This window comes from Pipistrellus kuhlii, unplaced genomic scaffold (assembly GCF_014108245.1).
Source record: "Pipistrellus kuhlii isolate mPipKuh1 unplaced genomic scaffold, mPipKuh1.p scaffold_m20_p_1, whole genome shotgun sequence".
NCBI lineage: Eukaryota > Metazoa > Chordata > Mammalia > Chiroptera > Vespertilionidae > Pipistrellus > Pipistrellus kuhlii.
This window is the reverse complement of record NW_023425404.1, coordinates 168,528,971-168,551,146: the sequence shown is the minus strand read 5'-3', so window position 1 is coordinate 168,551,146 and position 22,176 is coordinate 168,528,971. Positions and strand designations below refer to the sequence as shown.

Genomic DNA, 22,176 nt, shown 5'->3' with positions numbered 1-22,176 from the left:
AGATGTTTTTGCAGCCTCACTTGCTTATCTTCCTAATTGGAACTCGTAAAGCATGCAGTGCCGAATATGCTCTTCATCTGCCATCTTCTTAGCCCTAGTTTTGCAACAAAAACCAAACCAAACACAAACTTTTTCAAGCAAAACTTGTTAATTGCACTTCACACATTCTGTAGATACCACGTGTTTGAAGGTTATGTCAATACAAGTCAACGCCAAGCAAGATTTTAAACGAATGTTTAAAAACGACATTAATTATTACTAGACCAGATATATCTACCTACCTACCTACCTACCTACCTACCTACCTACCTATACCTCTAATATGCAAATAGACCAAACGGTGGAACAACCGGTCTCTATAATGTGTGCTGACCACCAGGGGATGCAGAGAGAACATGGCGGGAATCAGCAGCAGGTGACAGAGCGCAGAACATGGTGGGTGTCAGCTGTGGTAGGATGGTGGAGGTGAATGGGGATGTGAGACCAAGGCGGGCACAGTTTGCTGTCATTGGGGCGAGTCTCCCATTTTTTGTTCCCATGTGCCACACCCCCGCCCGGCACTCACACCTGCTGCTGGTTCCTGCCCCAATCGCTCAGCACTGTCAACAGGTGTGAGAGGCAGCTGCCAGCCCAAATTACCCCTCAGGGCTTTCCCACCTCCCCCTGCTCATGAGGGGCAATCAGGGCAACAGCTGCTGCTCACACCTGCTGACATCGACAGCCCCAATCATTCCACACTGTCAGTGGGTGCAAACGGGGCCAGCGCCATCAGCATGTGGGAGCAACAGCAGCAGGAGCTGGGGTACTGGCAGATGGAGGATCGGGGGCTGCGGCTGGAGGCTAGGCAGGGCCTGGAAGATGAGCTGAGACTTGTACCCGTGCCGACCACAGCCTAAGGCCCACAGTTCCTTTCAAGGTGCACAAATTGATGCATTGGGCCCATAGTTCTATCTAATAAAGAGGGAATATGTTAATTGACTCTCACACCATTGCAAAGTTGGAGGCGCCCATGGCCAATAAGGAAGAAATGTGCTAACTGACTGCCCTTCCTTCAAAGATGGTGGCAACCAGTCCCCTCAGACCTACCAGGGCGCCTGCCTCCGATGTCCCCCAGTCCCCTCAGCCCCCAAGCCACCCAGGGCCGGCCCGAGGTGCAGGCAAGCCTTGGATGGTGGCTGCCCAGGGCTGGCCCAAGGCTCAGGTAACCAGGGCCAGCCAAGGCTTGTGCTACCAGCAGTGGCAGCAGCAGAGGTGTGTCAGACATCACCTTCCCCTAATCACCAGGTTACCTCCCACTCCTGAGGGCTGCCAGACTGTGAGAAAGGGCAGGCCGGGCTGAGGAACACCGCCCTCCAGTGAATGAATTTTCTTTTTCTTTTTTAAAAAATTTAAAAATATATATATATATTTTATTGATATTTTACAGAGAGGAAGGGAGAGAGAGCTAGAAACATCAATGAGAGAAAAACATCGACCGGCTGCCTCTTGCACACCCCATACCGGTGATGTGCCCGCAACCAATGTACATGCCCTTGACCGGAATCGAACCTAGGACCTTTCAGTGCGCAGACCGACGCTCTACCACTGAGCCAAACCGATTTCGGCTTTTTTAATTTTTTATTTATTTTTATTTTTATATATTTTATGATTTTCTACAGAGAGGAAGGAAGAGGGATAGAGAGTTAGAAACATCAATGAGAGAGAGACATCGACCAGCTGCCTCCAGCACACTCCCTACCAGGGATGTGCCTGCAACCAATATACATGCCCTTGACCGGAATCGAACCTGGGACCTTTCAACACGCAGACCGACACACTATTCACTGAGCCAAACCGGTTTCGGCCAGTGAATGAAATTTTCATACACTTTTTTATCTTTTTTCTTCTTTTTAAAGAAGTCTAACATTTCTTGTAATACTGTTTTTTAAATTGTTTATTGTTGAAAGTATTACATATATGTAATCTTCCTCCTCCTCCTCCATTGTCTTCTCCCAGCCTGCCCTTGACCCACAGCCATGGCCTTCACCACCACCCCTGATCATTGTCTGCTTACAAGTTCTTTGGTTGATCTCTTATCCCCTCTTCACCCCTTCCCCCACCATTCCTCTGAGATTTGATGGTCTATTGCAGGGGTCCTCAAACTTTTTAAAGTGGGGGCCAGATCACGGTCCCTCAGAGAGCTGGAGGGCCTGACTATATGAACTACTTATTCCTACGGTAACACCTCGGCTGCGCTCACTGCCCAAAAAACCTGGCGGGCCAGATCAGACTCCTCTGTGGGCCGAATGTGGCCCGCGGGCCATAGTTTGAAGACGACTGGTCTATTGGATGGTCTATCTGTGTCTCTGGATCTATTCCTGTTCATCAGTTTATATTGTTCACAAGAGGCCCAGTGCATGAAATTCATGCATGGGGGAAATTGGGGGGGGGGGGGGGGGAAGATGCACCTCAGCCCAGCCTGCACCCTCTCCAATCTGGGTCCCCATGAGGGATGTCCAACTGCCCATTTAGGCCTGATCCCACTGGGCAGTCGGACATCTCTCTCACAATCTGGGACCGCTGGCTCCCAACTGCTCACCTGCTTGCCTTCCTGATTGCCCCTTACCGCTTCTGCCTGCCAGTCTGATCACCCCCTAACCACTCCCATGCCAGCCTGATTGATGTCTAACTGCTCCCCTGCCAGCCTGTTTTCCCCCAACTTCCCTACTCTTGCCAGCCTGGTCACCCCTTGCTGTCCTCCCCTGCAGGGTTGATTGCCCCCAACTTCCCTCACTTGCAGGCCTGGTCCCTCTCAACTGCCCTTCCTTGGAGGCCTAGTGCCTCCCAACTGCCCTCCTTTTCTGGCCATCTTGTGTCCACATGGGGGCAGGATCTTTGACCACATGGGGATAGCAATCTTGTGTTTTGGAGTGATGATCAATGTGCATATTACTCTTTTATTAGATAGAATAGAGGCCTGGTGCACAGATGGGGGCCGGCTGGTTTGCCCTGAAGGGTGTCCTGGATAAGGGTGTGGGTTTCCTTGGGGGCATGGGGCGGCCTAGGCGTGGGGCCTGTGGTGGTTTGCAAGCTGGCCACGCCCCCCCCCCCCCCCCCCCCCCCCCCCTTCCAGTTACCCAAACGGAGGCCCTAGTATCTGGAATTTATTTATCATCTATAAGTGAAACTTTGTAGCCTGGAGCAGAGCCAAGCCTCCTGCTCACCCCCTGGCTGCAGCCATTTCCATTGGAATTTATGTATTTTCTATAGTTGAAACTTTGTGGCCTGGAGTAAAGGCCTGAGCCTGCCAGGGCCTATAGAGCTTGGCTTCCTCCACCACCTGGGGCAACCCTAGCCTCTTGGTCTTTCCAGCTTCGTGGCTACCGCCATTACTGTTGGAATTTATTTACCTTCTAAAATTGAAACTTTGTACCCTTGAGTGGAGGCCTGGGCCTGCCAGGGTGTGCAGAAAGCTTGGCTTCCTCCATTGCCAGGAAAACCCAAGCCTCCCTTCTGATCTCTGTGGCTGCAGCCATCTTGGTTGGGGTTAATTTGCATACTTGCTCTGACTGGCTGATGGGTGTGGCTAGTGGGCATCGCTAATGGATGTGGTGGAGTAATGGTTAATTTGCATATTACTCTTTTATTAGATAGGATTAAATTCTACAAAGAACTGAGATTATTTGATATTTATCTTTCTCTGACTGGCTTATTTTGCTTAGCATAATGCTCTCCAGGTCCATCCATGCTGTTGCAAATTTGTTACAGCAGAACAGTATTCCATTGTGTAAATGTACCACAGCTTTTTAACCCACTCATCTGCTGATGGGCACTTAGGCTATTTCCAAATTGTAGCTATTGTGAATTGTGCTGCTATGAAAATAGGAGTACATATATCCTTTCTGATTGGTGTTTCTGATTTTTGGTATACCTAGGAGTGGGATTACTGGGTCAAATGGGAGTTCCACTTTTAATTTTTTTAGGAAACACCATACTGTTTTCCACAGTGGCTGCACAAGTCTGCATTCCCACCAGCAGTTACAATGGTTCCCTTTGCTCCCCATCCTCACCAGCACTTGTCATTTGTTGATTTGTTGATGATAGCCATTCTGACAGTGTGAGATGGTACCTCATTGTTGTTCTGATTTGCATCTCTCCGATAATTAGTAACTTTAAACCGATTTTCAATGTCTCTTGGCCTTCTGTATGTCCACTTTCGAAAAGTATCTACATAGGTCTTTTACCCATTTTTTGATTGGATTTTCTTCCCTTGTTAAATTTTATGAGTTCCCTATAAATTCTGGAGATTAAATCTTTTTTTTTTAAATATATTTTATTGATTTTTTTACAGAGAGGAAGAGAGAGGAATAGAAAGTTAGAAACATCGATGAGAGAGAATCATCGATCAGCTGCCTCTTGCACACCCCCTATTGGGGATGTGCCCGCAACCCAGGTACATGCCCTTGACCGGAATCGAACCCGGGACCTTTCAGTCCGCAGACCGACACTCTACCACTGAGCCAAACCGGTTTCGGCTGGAGATTAAATCTTTATCAGATGTCACATTGGCAAATATGTCCTTCCATGCAATGAGCTTTCTTGTTTTGCTGATTTCTTTTGCTGTGCAGAAGCTTTTTATTTTGATGTAGTCCCATTTGTTTATTTTCTCCTTAGTTTCCATTGTCCTAGGAGCTGAATCAGTAAAGATATTGTTGCGACATATGTCTGATATTTTGCTGCCTATGGATTCTTCTAAGATTTTTATGATTTCCATCTTGTGTTTAAGTCCTTTACCATTTTCAGTTTGTTTTTGTATATGGTGCAAGTTGGTGGTCTAGTTTTTCTCTTTTTTTTTTTTTTTTTTCATATATCTGTCCAATTTCCCCAACAACATTTATTGAAAAGACTGTCTTGACTCCATTGTATGGCCTTGCCTCTTTGTCAAATATATGTTTTTTTTTTAAATTAAAAAATATTTTTATGAATTTCAGAGAGAAAGGGAGAGGGAGAGAGAGAGAAACATCAATGATGACAGAGAATCATTGATTGGCTGCCTCCTGCACATCCCCTACTGGGGATTGAGCCCACAACCCGGGTATGTGCCCTGACTGGGAATCAAACCCAGGATCCTTCAGTCCACAGACTGACACTCTATCCACTGAGCCAAACCAGCTAGGGCTTGTCAAATATTAATTGAGCATAATGGTTTGGGTTGATTTCTGGGTTCTCTGTTCTGCTCCATTGGTCAACATGTCTGTTCTTATGCCAGTACCACGCAGTTTTGAGAACAGTGGCTTTGTAATATAACTTGACATCTGGTATGTGAACCCTCCAACTTTGTTCCTTTTTTTCTCAGGATTGCTGTGGCTATTCAGGGTGTTTTTTTTATTCCATATAAATATTTGGAGAGTTTGTCCTAGATTTGTGAAATATGCTATTGGTATTTTTCGGATATTAGGCTTTTATTATATAGGATGGCCATAATTTTTTACAACAGCCACAACACAAAAACAGGTTTTTTTCCTCATAATTCATATGCTTATTAAGCAGCATATGTTCATCTCTAAAAAATCTGAGAGAGAACAAGTTCTCTTGAGTCCTAGAATGGCTGAAGAAAGTATACCTCCATCATTAATATATAAAGAGAGGAGGCTAATATAAAGAGAAGAGGCCAAAATACAGAACCAGAGATGATGTTCAGATGAACATTTACTCATGAAAACAGGTGGAGGAAATAAGATCAATAAATAAACTAGGTATCAACCAACAAGTTTGCTTGTCATTTTTGTCAGTCTTCAAACATTTCAACAAAAGTATGAAATAACATCTGCTGAAATGCCATTAGCATTTTAATGGAAATTGCATTGAAATATAGATTGCTTTAGTAGTACAGACATTTTAATGAGGTTGATTCTACCAATCCATGAACATGGTATATTTTTCCACTTGTTTATGTCTTCATCTCTTTTTTCAACGTCCTGTAGTTTTCTGGGTATAGGTCTTTTACCTTCTTAGTTAAGTTTATTCTTAGGTATCTTAATTTTTTTGGTGCAACAGTAAATGGGATTGTTTTTTTAGTTTCTCTTTCTTTGAGTTCATTATTGGTGTATAAAAATGCCATAGATTTCTGGGTGATAATTTTGTATCCTGCTACATTGCCAAATTCATTTATTAAATCAAGTATTTTTTTGATGGAGTCTTTAGGGTTTTCTATGTACAATATCATGTTATCTGTGAATAATGAAAGTTTTACTTCTTCTTTTTCAATTTGGATGCCTTTTATTTCTTCTTCTTGTCTGATTGTTATGGCTAGCACTTACAGTACTATGCTGAACAGGACTGATGAAAGTGGGAATCCCTGTCTTGTTCCTGTTCTTAGGTGAAATGGTTTTAGTTTTTGTCCACTGAGTGTGATATTAGCTGTAGGTTTGTCATATAAGGCTTTTATTATGTTGAGGTATGATCCCTCCATTTCCACTTTGTTGAGATTTTTTTTTTAAATTAAGAAAGGGTGTTGGATTTTGTCAAATGCTTTTTCTGCATCCACTGATATGATTATGTGTTCTTTGTCTCTCAATTTGTTTATATGACGTATCACATTTATTGATTTGTGGATATTTTACCAGCCTTGCATCCCCAGTAAAAATCCCACTTGGTCATGATGTATGTGTAATACTGGTTTTATTTTTAACATAGACTCCTTTAGTTTTTTCTTGTCTAAGAAGCTTTTTATGCATCAATTCTAAATTATTACTGGGTACAGTAATTGTGGTTGTAGGTCCTTGTTTTTTCATCACTTTGCATATTTTGTGCCAACCCCTTCTCACTTTCAAAGATTCTGTTAAGAAATCATTTGATAGTCTTATGGGAGCTCCTTTCTAGATAAATGCTTATCTCCTGCTACTTTTAAGATTCTCTCTTCAGCTTTAACCTTTGGCATTTTAAATTATAATATGCCTTAGTGTGGGCATCTTTTCAGTTATTTTTGAACTCTCTGCACTTCCTGGACTTGTATGTCTATTTCCTTCATCAGATCAGGGAAGTTTTTTTCATGTTAGTTTTCAATTTCTCTCTTTCTTCTCCTTTAGGGCACACACCTATGATGTGAATGTTAGGACACTTGATTTTGTCCCAGAAGCCCCTTAAACTATCCTCATATTTTTGGATTTTTTTCTTTTTGTTGTTCTGTTGCATGTCCTCTGTTACCTTATCTTTCAAATCACTGACACAATTCTCTGCTTCAACTTACCTGTTGATTCTAATGTATTCTTCATTTCAGTCTTGTTTTCTATCTCCATTTATTTTTTAAAATCCTCACTGGAGGATATGTTTATTAATTTGAGAAATATTGATGCGAGATAAACATTGATCAGTTGCCTCCCCTACATACCCCAACTAGGGATTGAACCCCAACCTAGGTAAGTACTCTGACCAAGAATCAAACTGGCAACCTTTTGGTATACAGGACAACACTCCAACCAACTGAGCCACCAATCGAGGGCTCTATCTCCATTTTTATATTTCCTGCCTCTATGTTGAAGTTCTCTCTGCAATCTTTGAGCACTTTCATAACTAGTGTTTCAAATTCTGCATCTAGTTGATTGCTTATCTCCATTTTGTTTAGTTCTTTTCCTGGAGCTTTATTCTGTTCTTTCATTTGGGTCATTTGTCTCCTCATTCCTGCGGCCTCTTGGTGTTTGTTTCTAGGTATCAGGTAGAGCTGCTACATATCCTCGTCTTGGTAGAGGGGCCTTATGTAATAAGTATCCTATGGGGCCCAATGGTGCACTCTCCCTAGTCACGTGAGCTGAGTCCTCTAGGTGTGTGTGCCCTTCAGTTATAGCTGAGTCTTGATTGCTAGTGGTACCTCAATGGACAAGATTAACCCTCGAGCTAATAAAGACTGTGAGGACTGACCATGACTACAGTGGAGGAGCTGTTGTGCAGGGGCTGACCCTATGGTACAGGATCCACTTTAGGAGGGCTCTGGTACCTGGTGAGTCTGCCCTTTGAGTTATTTGTTGAAGTGGTTGGGTGTGCTCTGATGTAGACTGACATGGCCACCAGGGCTTCTTTGCAGGTGCAGGCCAAGGTTTGCTGCTGTCTATTCCCTGCCCAGGGCCACCTGGTATCAGCTACAAAGTGATCTGCAGATGGCTACCACTTGTGCTGGATTTGGAAATGCTTGGGAGAGGCTAAGCTGCTAACTGAGGCCAGTTGCCACTAGTGCTGGGCTTGTGGCTACTTAGCAAGAAGAAGTATGGGACATGCTGAGGGCAAGATGCTGTTGTTTGGGGTTTGCGAACCTTAGAGAGATTTGAGGAAAGTCCACAGCATGATCCATCTATATTGAAAAGCCACTGGAAACAGCGTGGGTGGGGAGGGGTCTCAGGGAATCACCAGGGCAGGGGAAACAGTGATAGCCAGGTTGACAGAGGTTCAAGATATGTTGAGTGGTTGCACCTGCAGGGGGAGAGCTCAGCAAACAATGGCTTCTGCCAGCCCTTCTGTCTGAGAGAAAGCTGCCCTTCCAGTCCTCACTCTAACCTAAAGCCAGACATTTCAGTTCCTCCCTGTACATCCCTGGCATTTTCTGAGCTGCTGCCCCAGTGCTGAAGCTCAGAGGGCATAAGAACCTGTGCAAGAACACTGTAAGTGGAAGGATGGGACTCCAGCACCTCTCTCTCTTTCTCATCCATAATCTGTGCTGGTTTTCACTGTCAGAAGCTAGGGGGACTTCTCTTCCCAACAGTGAAACCCTATGTTGCGGGGACTGGCATGAGGCTGGGACCCCTTGCTCTTCAGGGACATCTCTGCAACTGAGATATCCCTGTACATTCTCAACCACCAAACATGGACCAGCTCCTTTTGCATCTCTGCCCCTCCCACCAATCTCAACATGGCTTCTTCTGTATATTCTTAGTTATAGGACTTTGGTTCAGTTAGACTTCAGGTAGTTTTCCATGATGGCTGTTCTGGAGTTTAGTTGTAATTCTGATGTGGTCATGGGAGGAGACGAATACAGCATTTCCCTATTCTGCTATGACCAGAAGCCTCTCTTGCATATCATTTTTAATTAAAAATAGTCTATTTCCCTAAAAAATTAAAATGTGATTGGCATGCTTTGTTCAAATCAAATATAATAATATCTTACCTGTAGTCCTTGACCATGGACCATTTGAAGTTGTTCTTGAATTTTTCTTAGTTCTTCTTGTTGCCGATGAATATTTGCCTCTATCATTCGTGTCCGTTGTTCCAATTGGTCTTTCAGATGCTGCATGGCTCCTAATTGTGCTGAAAACTGAAACTAAGTATCATAAATGAAGAAAGTGTAAGATATTTTAGAATTATTTATTTCTCATAATTGTGCAATGAGAAAAGCAAGCAGTATATCATGAGCTAAGAATGTCTTGCCAGTTATTAATGGATGCCTGTCAGCTAATTTACCCATCTTTGCTTGCCTTTGTCATACTGGAGCTGGACTCTACAAATAATTCTCCTTTGCCAGCAGGCACAAACTGAGTGACACCAGTTTATGGTGCTGGAGGATACTACAAAGGAAGGTGTTTATCTTTCTGGTTTTGGTGCTCCTCCTTCTTGCCCTTCTGCCAGTGGACAGCTTCCTACTAGGTCTCATCCACACTAGTAGATGGTTCTCCAGCAAGTCTCACTAGGATCCAAGTGATCAGCTACTCAGCAAATGTTACTGGTACCCCAGCAGGTGGCTTCCTTTTCTCCAGCCCTAGCCTGTGGCACCTCAGTGACCTTCTCTACCATCCAGTGGCAACAGCCACACCTCCCCCAGTGGGATCTGAGTCTTAGCCTGCCTAGAAGAGAAGTTTAGGGGGCGTTGAGGAAGTCTTCCAAGTTGTTCCTTCCTTGGGGACTCTCCCTTACACTATGGTTAGAGTTGCTCTCAATATGTTATCTCTGAGATCAAGAATTTAGTAGTCCCTGTTACTACTTAATCTCTCTCTTTCTCTCTCTATATTTATATATAACAAAGCCTAAGCGACCAAACAACAGGTCGCTATGATGTGCATTGACTACCAGGGGGCAAATGCTCAACACAGGAGCTGCCCCTTGGTGGTCAGTGTGCTCCCACAGTGGGAACACAGCTCAGCTGACAGATGGGTGCTAGATACAGGGCTCATGGCTGGCCCTGGGGAGACCAGGGGGAGAGCTCAGCAAACAATGGCTTCTGCCAGCCCTTCTGTCTGAGAGAAAGCTGCCCTTCCAGTCCTCACTCTAACCTAAAGCCAGAAGGAGACCACAGCAGGTGGCAGCGAGCCTACCGCTGGCACAGTGGGGCTGGGGTAAGCAGGAATGGCAGGAGGTGCTGGACTGCCCATTTTTGTCCAATCCCCGCAGCCTGCCAAGGGACCCCACCAGTGCACGGAGCCTCGTGTTTTATATAATACCTGTTCATATTTTTGCTCCTGAATGCATGTTGACTGATTAAAAAGTACACAGTAATGTTAATAAAAAACCTGAGATCATATTGTAGATCCATCACTTGTTAAAACAAATTCCTTAACTTGATTTCTACCCTTTGACAATGGAAAAAGTAGGCTGCACCTAAAGTTACTCATATAAAATTCTAATATCCCCAGAATGTCCTCTATGTGTACACCATTATAAACTTACAAAAATCTGACAGATAACCAAATATTTTTCTCCTATTTTCAACTGAAACTGTTCTCGATTTAAGTACAAAACATAAGCTTTTAAAGACTAAATAATTATAAATTAATGCATATATACATGAATAAAAATAAGTTATTCTATTAACAGGGCTTTCAGCCTTATTTATTTCTCTATGTTTTACCTGAGTTATAAGCAGTTTTTATTTACCACTGCTTGAAAGTTAGCCATATTTGGCGATTCACCAGTTGTCTATGCTTAATTATTTTAATTACACTCATTTAATTTTTTCCATGAAGATTTAGCACAGGATACAGAATAAGAGCAAGAAGAATTTTATTTTATTGGAAATCTGTCTGAGTCTTAAAATAGTCTTCCAGAGTGAACTGCATCTAAAAGTGAGAAATGCCCCCAAAAGCTTGTAGTCAACTTCCAAAGTTTGCATTGAGGACAGAGAATATTCCTTTTCAAAGTATACAGCCCTTGACTTCTGAAGTCAATAATCATCAGACCATATCATATATTAGATTACATATGGTGTTAGAAAATACAAATGTAGTACCTCAACTCCCTCATTCCTTTATTTTTTAAAATATTATTCAAAATGTTATATACAAATATATCTTATCCGAAGTAAATTTATCTATATCTTTGGATAATTACATTGCACCACTTAGAGAACTTCTATTAAGTACAAATAAGAAAAAAGAAACAAAATCATAGAACTAAGAAGCAAAGTATCTTTATGAACAAAAAATATGAGATTTGAATACTTCACATATAAGAAATAGAAAATATTCTTCACTTCATAAAAATATCCCTTTAAAATGTTAAATTCTTATTTAGGTATCTTAAGATTAATAGACTAATTATATTGGAAGTATGTATAAATTTTTACATAAAAATTGTTAACCTTCAGAATAAAAAGCATTTGAGGACTCAATGTTAAAAACTGTGACAACTGCATATACTATTTAATAACACAGTGTTATTATATAAACACTTTACACAATCATACGTTGCTAAAAGTCAAAATTATGACGTTTAGGAAATTTAATGCATTGTCAATGTATGTGTATAAGTATTAATCCTATATAATAAAAGCCTAATATGCTAAGTGTCTGGTCATCTGTTCAATCAAAGCGTAATAAGCTAATGATATGCTAAGGCTGATCAACAGCTCACTATTATGTGCACTGACCACCAGGGGGAAAGACACTCCCACCAGTAGGTTGGGGTCTGGCTGATAGGGACTGAGCAAGATGGGCCAGACACGCCCTGGAGCCCTCCCACAGTCCTTCCCTGGCTGGCCAACCTTCCTGACCCTGACAGTGCACTGGTGGGGTCCCTTGGCCTGACCTATATCCTCTCTCAATCTGGGACCCTAGACGGGATGTCAGAGAGCCATTTCAGCCCTATCCTACAGGCCAGGCTGAGGAACCCCACTGATGCATGAATTCGTGAATGGGGCCTCTAGTAAATGAATAAATACCATATAAGGCAAAGGTATTTTTTAAAAAATATTGTTTTTAAGCCCTAACCGGTTTGGCTCAGTGAATAGAGCATCAGCCTGCGAACTGAAGGGTCCCAGGTTCGATTCCGGTCAAGGGCATTTACTTTGGTTGCAGGCACATTCCCAGTAGGGGGTGTGTAGGAGGCAGCTGATCAATGTTTCTCTCTCACAGATGTTTCTAACTATCCCTCTCTCTTCCTCTCTGTAAAAAAATCAATAAAATAAATAAATAAATAAATAAATATATATATATATATATATATATATATATATATATATATATATAAAATACTGTTTTTATCTATCACTAGGAGCCCAGTGTGCATTTCGAAATTGCAAGGTGCCACCTACCCTCAAGTTGCCAGTCTGGCTCTGCCTCCTTTCCTGGGCCAAGCAGCAGCCACAGCTGCTGTCAGTCTGGCCCTGCCCTGCTTCCCGGGCCCTGCCTCCCTCTCCAGCCCTCCAATGCAGCTGATCAGGCCCTCCCCCAATGCAGGCACGCGGAGGTCCCTGCTGCCCTGTTCCCGATGTTGCACATGCAACTTCCTACTGTTCGGTCAACCCATTACAGCGCCCTGGTTAATTAGCATATTTCTCTATTTTATATATGTAGATTATTTGAAGTCAAGACATTGTTAAGTCAAGGTATATTTAATGCCAAACAAACCAGTTAAAATTTTTGGATTATTTTTACGATTAGTCAGTAATTTTTTTAATGTGTCTGAGGCACTGAATGAGTATGGAATCATAAATTACACTCTGGGAATTTATAATAAAAAGTAATTTCTTGTCACTTTTGTAATACTTCTCCTTTGTCTTGCTAACTTCTACTAGTATATTTAGGCCTCCTTTAGGACTTAGCTTAAGCAAATATTCTTCCAGAATGTTTCCCTCACTTCCTCAGGCTGCATTGTATCCATCTAATGTGCAAACCTATCAGGCTATATATCCTGAATAGAGACTATGTATTGAACTGTAATTCTCACATTGTAAAAAAATATTTTAGTATAAATATTACATATTTTTTTCTGCCACCACCTGCAATATCTGATACATACAAGAAATCTAATAAATGTTCTATTTGTGAACAAATGAATACATGAAAATTACTTGATTCTTTCAATATCCATAGAAAGAACAAAATGAACAGCATATTTAATCTGTAACACATTTCCGTCTGAAGTGTTTCTCAATGGAGGTGTTATAGCATATTAAGCAGGTAATTCTTTGTTGTATAAAACTGTCATGAATCTTGAAAGATAATTAGCATCCCTGGTCCTTGCTTACTCAACTAAGGGCCAGTGGTACCCCAAAACAATGACAATCAATAATCTCCCCAGATATTCTACATGCCCACAGTTGAGATTACTTCATCTGTAAGAATATTTTAAAAATCTATACTAACTTAAAAACAATTTATTATTTCAAAACACTCAACTGAAACAAACAAACAAAAATACCTGGGACATGCCTTGTGGAACTGGTAAATTTGTGGCTTGAGACATCACTGGCTGAGTTAATGATTGACCAATAGACTGGGAATTTATCGACTAGAAGCAAAATAGAAAACAACACTGGAGTGATGATCATTCCCATATATGAATATTTCCACCAGAAACATCACCATGGTATCTTTATAACTGAATTACAATTTGCCTCACACTTTTTTAGTTGAGTACAGGCATGTCTTCCCCTCTACATTGAAAATGCCTATTACCTACTCATGTTTTTATCTTCCAAGGCATCTGCCACATTACTCTATATAGGCTCTCAATAAAAGCTGACTATATTTAATTGAAAGTCATTATAGTATTTATTTAACCTCAGTTGAACTATTTTAATCTTTATAGAATGGGAAAATGAACCAATGAGTTTCTAATAAACTTAATAAACCTATATTCAGAAGAATACTAACAAAAAAGTTACCTGACTACTAAATGATGACCTCCTTTGTGCCATCTTTTCATGAGCTGGTAAATGCTGTCTGGGAGGAGTGCTAGTATCCGTTGGGATCTTTGTTGGTGTTGCTGAGATTAGTCAACAAAAACAGAAGAGTGTTAGTACTTTATAAAATACAATTCAAAAATAAATCTTAAAATATACTTCAGTCAATAAAAATAAGGTTTTTGAGTTCCTTTTCTAAATTATTCAATAAAAGTGAAATCTCTAACAATAAGATGATTCTTTTTAATTACTCCTTTTTTAAGGACAAAGAAAGGTTTGAAATAGAAAAACTTTAAGTATAATAATGATATGACTCCTACAACTCAATAGTGAATAAATGAATTCAACTGAAAAATGGCCTAAGAAATTGAATAGACATTTCTCTAAATAAGACATACAAAAGACCAACCAGTATATGAAAAAATGCTCAACATCACAATCATGAGAGAAATACAAATCAAAACCATATAAGTTATTACCTCATACCACTAAGGATGGCTATTAACTAAAAAAACAAAACACAAAAAGACAAGTGTTTGCAAGAATGTGAAGTAACTAGATTTCTTGCACACTGTTAGTAGGGATACAAAACAGTGCAGCAACCAGAAAATAGGTTGGAGGTTTTGCAAAAAAAATTAAAAACGGAACTACCATATATGATCCACCAATTCCATTTGTGAGTATTTATCTAAAATAAGTGAAATTAGGATCTTGAAAAATATTAGCACTCCTATGTTCACTGCAACATTATTCATAATAGTCAAAAAGGTGAAATAAGCTAAATGTACATTTACAGATGAATGGATAAGCAAAATGTGATATATACAAGCAGTGGACAAAAGTAGGTTTACAGTTGTTCATATGGAAAATAATACAATAATTAATAAATAATAATCCTATATAATCCTATATAATAAAGAGGTAATATGCAAACTGACCATCACTCCAACACACTAGATAGCTACCCCCATGTGGTCAATGATGGTTGCCCCCATGTGGACACAAGATGGCCACCACAAAATGGCCAGCAGGGGAAGGCAGTTGTGGGTGATCAGGCCAGCAGAGGAGAGTAGTTGGGAAAGACCAGGCCTGCAAGGGAGGGCAGTTGGGGGTAATCAGGCCTGCAGGGGAGGGCAGTTAGAGGACCAGGCTGGCAAGGGAGGGCAGTTAGGAGTGACCAGGCCAGCAGGGGAGGGCAGTTAGAGACAATCGGGCTGGCAGGGGAGCAGTTAGGCATCGGTCAGGCTGTCATGGGAGTGGTTAGGGGCAATCAGGCAGGCAGGCAGGTGAGCAGTTGGGAGCCAGCAGTCCTGTATTGTGAGAGGGATGTCTGACTGCCCATTTAGGCCCAATCCCAGTGGCCCAGTGAGAGGCATATCAGACTGCCCATTTAGGACACTCTGCAAGGGATCCCAGATTGGAGAGGGTTCAAGCTGGGCTGAGGGACACCTTCTCCCCCCCCCCCCCAATGCACGAATTTCGTGCACTGGGCCTCTAGTTCAAAAATAAACCTATTTCATGTACTAACAACTGTAAACCTACTTTTGCCCACCACTGTATTATAAACAATGGACTACTATTCAATCTTAAAAAGAAGGAAATTATATAATATGCAACAACTGGATGATCCTTGAGGACATTAGTCTAAGCAAAATAAGCAATGACAGAAAGATGAGGAGTGCATGACTCCATTATCTGAGATATTTAAAATAGTCAAATTTGTTGAATCAAAGAGAATGGTAAAAAAAAAAAAACAACAACAAAGAGAATGGTAAATGTCAAGAGCTGGGCAGAGGGAAAGTGGGGAGTTACCAATCACTGAGCATAAAATTATAGTTAAGCATGATGAATAAGCTCTAGAGATCTACAGTACAGCATTGCACCTATAGTCAACAATAACATTGTACACTAAAAAATTTAACAGGGTAGATCTCATTTTAAGTGTTCTTACCACAATAAAATAATATTTTTTAAAAGAGAAACAGCTATAGTAGGAAAAATTTTTCCCCTAAGATTTCAGAAATCCTACGTTTAACCTCTAATGTTCTACCGACAATGTTGAGTAGTTCACCACTACCTCTTTTCTCCTTACTGGTATATGTATATATAGTTTTAATACCATGAGATATTAAAAATTACTCTTAAAAAAAAAGGTTACCACCGAAACCAGTTTGGCTCAGTGGATAGAACATCAGCCTAAGGACTAAAAGGTCCAGGGTTCGATTCCAGTCAAGGGCACGTACCTTGGTTGAGGGCACATCCCCAGTAGGGGGTGTGCAAGAGGCAGCTGATCGATGATTCTCTCTCATTGATGTTTCTCTTTATCCCTCTCTCTTTCTCTCTGTAAGAAATCAATAAAATATATTTAAAAAATAAAGACTCTTAAACTTTCAAAAAGTAAATTTGAAGAATACTTACTGGCTTTACCAGTAAAAGGGGGAAAAAAGGAATAAATAGTTTTGCTTTCTTTTTGAGGGAATTAAAAACAATACCAACATTACTATATATTATTTTTTTATAGGTTACTTCATAAACTTAATTCTTTGTTAAATGTGAGCAATGTGCCTCTTACTCACTGGAAAGTTTAATATATTTTGAAATGCAAAAACTATTTTAAAGTACCATTTGATTAACAATACTGATACTAGTAACACAACTTAGAAACACTCTCTTCAAAGGAAGTCTGCTTTCAAGCTAGAGTACTCACAGGATGGGTCTGAGACTGCAGTGTGAGATGATTTTCTTGAACTACGTGAGGAAGCAGAAGGGGTTGGACTGTGATCAAACCTTTCCAATGCTTCCTTGAGACTGACTGTGTTTATACGGTTATCAGACCCAGAATCTTGGCTCTAAGGAGAAAGAATAAAAGAAATGTTTTCTTGTGGTTCATGTCAGAAACCCCAAATTATCAATACTGCTTACCAAGCCTTCTCCCACAAAATCAGTTTTCACTCGTAACAAACCAATATTTGGGTATTCAGTAAAGAAATGAAAATTTGTTTTTTATAGCAGATGGTTTTGGCTTCATTCTCGATTCAAAGAAACAACAGATGCAAAAGAATGAAGGTGGACTTTTGCCTTCTATATGCAAAAACAAACTCAAAATGGATCAAAGACCTACCTAATCATAAGAGCAAAAACTGTTCAGAAGGAGCAAAACTCTATGACCTTGGGTTGACCAACAACTTTTTATATCTGACATTAAATGCACAAGCAACAAAAGTGCACCTGAGAAAAGTATACCAGAGTGGAAAGGCAACCCATGGAATGAGACAAAACATTTGCAAATCATATACCTGATAAGAAATTAATACCAAGAACATATAAAAAAAACTCTATAATTCAACAGCAAAACCAACAAACAAACAAAAAACAACACACCAAATAATCCAGTTAAAAAACTAGTAAGAATCTTGTAGACATTTCTCCAAAGAAGATATAGAGATGATCAATAAAGAAATGAAAAGATGCTCAATATCAATAGTTATTAGGGAAATACAAATCAAAACCACAATAATATATTATTTCACATCCATCAGAATGGCTATTATAAGGGGGGGACGGTCAGAAAATAACCAGTGTTAGTGAGAATATGAAGAAACTGGAATTCTTGTGCACTGCTGAGAGGAGCGTAAACGAATGCAGCTACTCTGGAAAACAATAAGATGGTTGCTTAAAAATTAAACAAAGAGCCCAGCTGGAGTGGCTCAATTTGTTAGAGCATCATCCGTGCATTGAAAAGTTGCCAGTTGGATTCCCAGTCAGAGAACATACCAGGGTTTTGGGTTCGATCTCCATCAGGGTGCATACAGAAGGCAACTTATCAATGTTTCTCTCTCACACTGATGTCTCTATTTGTCTCTCTCCCTCTCTCCCCTCCCTCCTTCTTCTATCTAAGCATATCCTTGGGTGAGGATGGATGGATGGATGGATGGATGGATGGATGGATAGATGGATAGATGAATGAATGAATAAATGAATGAATGAATGAATGAATGATAATTTGCCCAGCCAGTTTAGCTCAGTGGCTTAGCACTGACCATGAACCAGGAGGTCACAGTTGGATTCCCAGTCAGGGCACTTGAGGGGTTGTGGGCTCAATTCCCAGTAGTGGGGTGCAGGATGCAGCCAACATATGATTTTCTCCCATCTAGTTCATAGGTTGATGCTCAATCACTAAGCCACACCAGCTGGGAGCCAGCCATGTGTCTTTAGGGGAGGTTCCCCCCCACTCTTAGAGCTCCAGTTTCAATATTTTGAAAGTGGGGAGACTGCCTACCACATAAGGATGTTTGAGGAGTAAAAGATATTTTGAAATTCATAAAAAGAACCAACCCAGAGCCTAACGTATTACAGACAATAAATGGTAGTTTAAATGTGAGATCTTACTTGTCACTCATCCAATTATCACTAATAGCAGGCCCTTCAAATCTTTTTTGGAAGCAGATGATATTTTAAAATATTAAAATAAAAATGTATAACCCTGTCACAAGTGAGAAAATAAAATATATGAAAAATAATTTTCTATAAATTAATGAATCTTTCATTGCAAAGAAATAATTTTTTTTTAAAAATCTGCAAGATACATACTTTGTCAGCAGCTATCTCAGGAAGAGACTCTTCAATGCCAAGTTCTCGTCGTCTTTCAGCCCTAACTTCTGCATAACTACAAACGAAAACATATATAATTTTAGTGTTTGGTTGTTAATTTAAAATAATGTACAGGTGTACTCATTCAGTGTTTGCTATGTGTCTTACTTGCTCATTACTAATTCCAGACTATTTTCCATGCACTACACAAACCTACAACATACACACACACACACACACACACACACACACTAAAAAGACAATGTACAATATCTTAATTAAAATTGCATTTTTCTAGGTAACTCAGTTGAATTTTTCTAAATATCTAATGTAAATGATCTGTAAATTAAGTTGTAAAATTCAAAGATATTAAATTTTAATAAAAGAACATGCTTGTCTACTCAGTTTTCTTTTTCTTGTTTAATATATATATTTTTTTATTTCAGAGAGGAAGGGAGAAGGGAGAGAGAGATAGAAACATCAATGATGAGAGATAATCATTGACTGGCTGCCTCCTGCATGCTCCCTACTGGGAATCAAGCCTGCAACCTTGGCATGTACCCCTGACCAGACTTGAACCTGGGAACCTTCAGTCCACAGGCTGACTGATGCTCTATCTATTGAGCCAAATGAGCTAGGGCTCAGTTTTCCTTTTATACAACTGACTTTGGTACAAAAAAAAAAAAATAGTTACAACTTCTGCTCTAAACCATAAAATTTATGTGAAGAAATACATATATACATATATACATATACATATATACACACACACACACACACACACACACATATATGTGCATATGTCTATATATGCCTGCATTCTCTTTTGATATAATGTCTGTAAATAATTTAATAATATATTGAAACTGTGTATCAAAAATAAGGAAAATCACTTAGTAATTCATTAACAAGTCATGTATATAAATTGCATTGTGTGTATCATCATGGATGTTACTATAGTTGAGAAATTTTATAAAATCATTTACCTTACTACAGTGTGAGTACAAACAATAAACTCTGGCCTTGAATTCCACTGGTGATAAGTAATATAGTAATGAGTTTGAAGCCAAATCCACTGTTGTCCTTTGGTCAGGAACCTATAATAACATGATTTGCCTTTCCCATACTGCATCACTAAGGAGAGAAAAATATTTTTGATTCAGATTGTAAGTTATGAATCTGTTTTTTAGCAAAAGCTATCATTTATATTTATATCTATACAGAATATACAATTCTTCTGGCTTTTTCATAACATATATTTCAATGATAAGAAAATGCTTATGTCTTTTTTGGTGTTGAGTTTTATAAGTTCTTTATAAATTTTGGATATTTACCCCTTATTACATGAGTCACTGGCAAATATGTTCTCAGTGAGTTGTCTTTTCATTTAGTTGATGGTTTCCTTTGTGCAAAAACATTTTTGTTTAATGTATTCCCATTTGTTTATTTTTTCTTGTTTCCTTTGGCCAAGTAGATAAAAAAAAAAAAAAATACTGCTATGAAAAATGTCCAGATTTTTACTGCTTATGTTTTTTTCTAGGATTTTTATGGTTTTGAGTCTAACATTTAACCCAGTTTGAGTTTATTCTTGTGCACAGTGTAAGAAAATGGTCTAGTTTCATCTTTTTCCGTGTATCTGTCCATTTTCCCAACAACAAGTATGGAATAGACTATCTTTAGTTCCTTGTATATTTTTGCTTCCTTTGTCAAATATTGAGTATAAAAGTGTGGGTTTATTTCTGGTTCCTCTATTCTGTTCCATTAATCTATATGTCTGTTTTATGTTAGCATCATGCTGTTTTGATTGATATGTGCTTGTAGTACAGTTTGGTACCAGGTACCATGATTTCTCCAACTTCATTCTTCCTTCTCAAGATTGGTGTGGCTATCCTGGGTCTTTTGTTGTGCCACATACATTTTTGGAATATTTCCTAGTTCTGTGAAATATACCATTAGTATATTGATAGGAATTGCATTCAATCTATAGATTGCTCTCAGTTGTATGGACATTTTAATAATTCTATCTTTGAAAAGGATGACACATGCTTCCACTTATTTCTGTCTTCTTCACTTTCTTTCTTCAGTGTCATAATTTTCCAAGTACAGGACCCTTACCTCCGTCAAATTTACTCCTAAGCATTTTTTTTTTAAAAGCAACTGTGAATGGGATTTTTTTTTAGTTTCTTTTTCTGATAGTTCAAGTATTGGTGTATAGCAATACAACTGATTTCTGGATATGTATTTTATAGCATGCTTCTTTATTAAATTCACTTACTACCCTGTTTCCCTAAAAATAAGACAGTGTCTTATATTAATTTTTGCTCCCAAAGATGCACTAGGTCTTATTTTCAGGGGATGTCTTATTTTTCCATGAAGAAGAATACGGTACACATTTATTGTTAAATGAAAATAAAGGAAATTTATTACCTGTATATGGTACAGTAGTACGGTAGTTGTCAACACAAACCAGACAAACTGTGAATCCTACAGTATCAAGAATTTACTCATTTATTAATGACAATCATGTCATCATCTTCTGGAACATCATCATAACAATCTAAATCCTGAATTTCCTGGTGAATTTCTTGTGACTCCATTTCTTTCAGAATCAGTAGACCAAATCTCTCATGTTTAGCCTAGGGGGGGCCTTATTTTTGAAGGAATGCCTTATATTTCACTCAAAAGGAAACCTGTAAGTAGGTCTTATTTTCAGAGGATGTCTTATTTTCGGGGAAACACGGTAGCTCTAGTTTATTTTTGTGTGTGTAATCTACTTTAGGATTCTGTACAACAGTATCATATCATCTGGTGACAGTTTTATTTATTCCTTTCCAATTTGGATGCCTTTTTTCTCTTTCTTGTCTGATTCCTGTGGCTAAGACTTCCAGTACTATTTATACTAATAAAAGCCTAAGTGTTGTCTTGCCCTCACATCATCACAAGATGGCCAGCAAGGGAGGGCAGTTGGGGGTGATGGCGAGCAGGGAAAGGCAGTTGTGGGCAATCAGGCTGGCAGGTTAGGGCAGTTGAGGGCGATCAGGCCAGCAGGGGAGCAATTAGGCATTAATCAGGCCAGCAGGGGAGTGGCTCAGGGTGATCAGGCTGGCAGGTAGAAGCGGTTAGGGGCAATCAGGCAGGCAGCAGTTAGGACCTACCAGTCCCAGATTGTGAGATGGATGTCCAACTTCAGTGTAGGCCTGATGGCAGTTGGACATCCTCTGAGGGATCCAAGATTAGAGAGGGTTCAGACTGGGCCGAGGGACACTCCCCAGTGCATGAATTTCATGCACCCGGCCTCTAGTGTTAAATAAGAGTAATGAAAGTGGACATCCCTTATTCCTGATCTTAAAGGAAATACTTGTAGTTTTTCCCACTGGGCATGATGCTGGATGTGGATTTGTCATATGTGGCCTTTATTACGTTGAGATGTTCCCTCTACTGGCCTTTGCTGAGTTTTTAAATAAAATAGACTCTAGCCATTTTTGCTCAGTAGATAAGAGCGTCAG

At 39.8% G+C, this 22,176-nt stretch overlaps 1 protein-coding gene across 9 annotated transcripts in view; it reads right to left on the bottom strand.

Moving 5' to 3' along the window:
* CLOCK (clock circadian regulator) overlaps positions 1 to 22,176 on the bottom strand; it is a 118,726-nt gene that overhangs the window by 15,601 nt on the left and 80,949 nt on the right. For 7 of the 9 annotated variants that reach the window (XM_045572478.1, XM_045572470.1, XM_036415898.2 and 4 more), the window contains 6 exons: positions 19,657 to 19,804; positions 18,671 to 18,746; positions 16,788 to 16,929; positions 14,063 to 14,163; positions 13,597 to 13,686; positions 9,134 to 9,286 (listed from right to left, as the gene is read on the bottom strand). In XM_045572478.1, the coding sequence (XP_045428434.1) occupies positions 9,134 to 9,286; positions 13,597 to 13,686; positions 14,063 to 14,163; positions 16,788 to 16,929; positions 18,671 to 18,746; positions 19,657 to 19,804 (710 nt within the window). The remainder of the gene's footprint in view (positions 1 to 9,133; positions 9,287 to 13,596; positions 13,687 to 14,062; positions 14,164 to 16,787; positions 16,930 to 18,670; positions 18,747 to 19,656; positions 19,805 to 22,176) is intronic. The other 2 variants (XM_045572489.1, XM_045572495.1) reach the window with 2 other exon arrangements.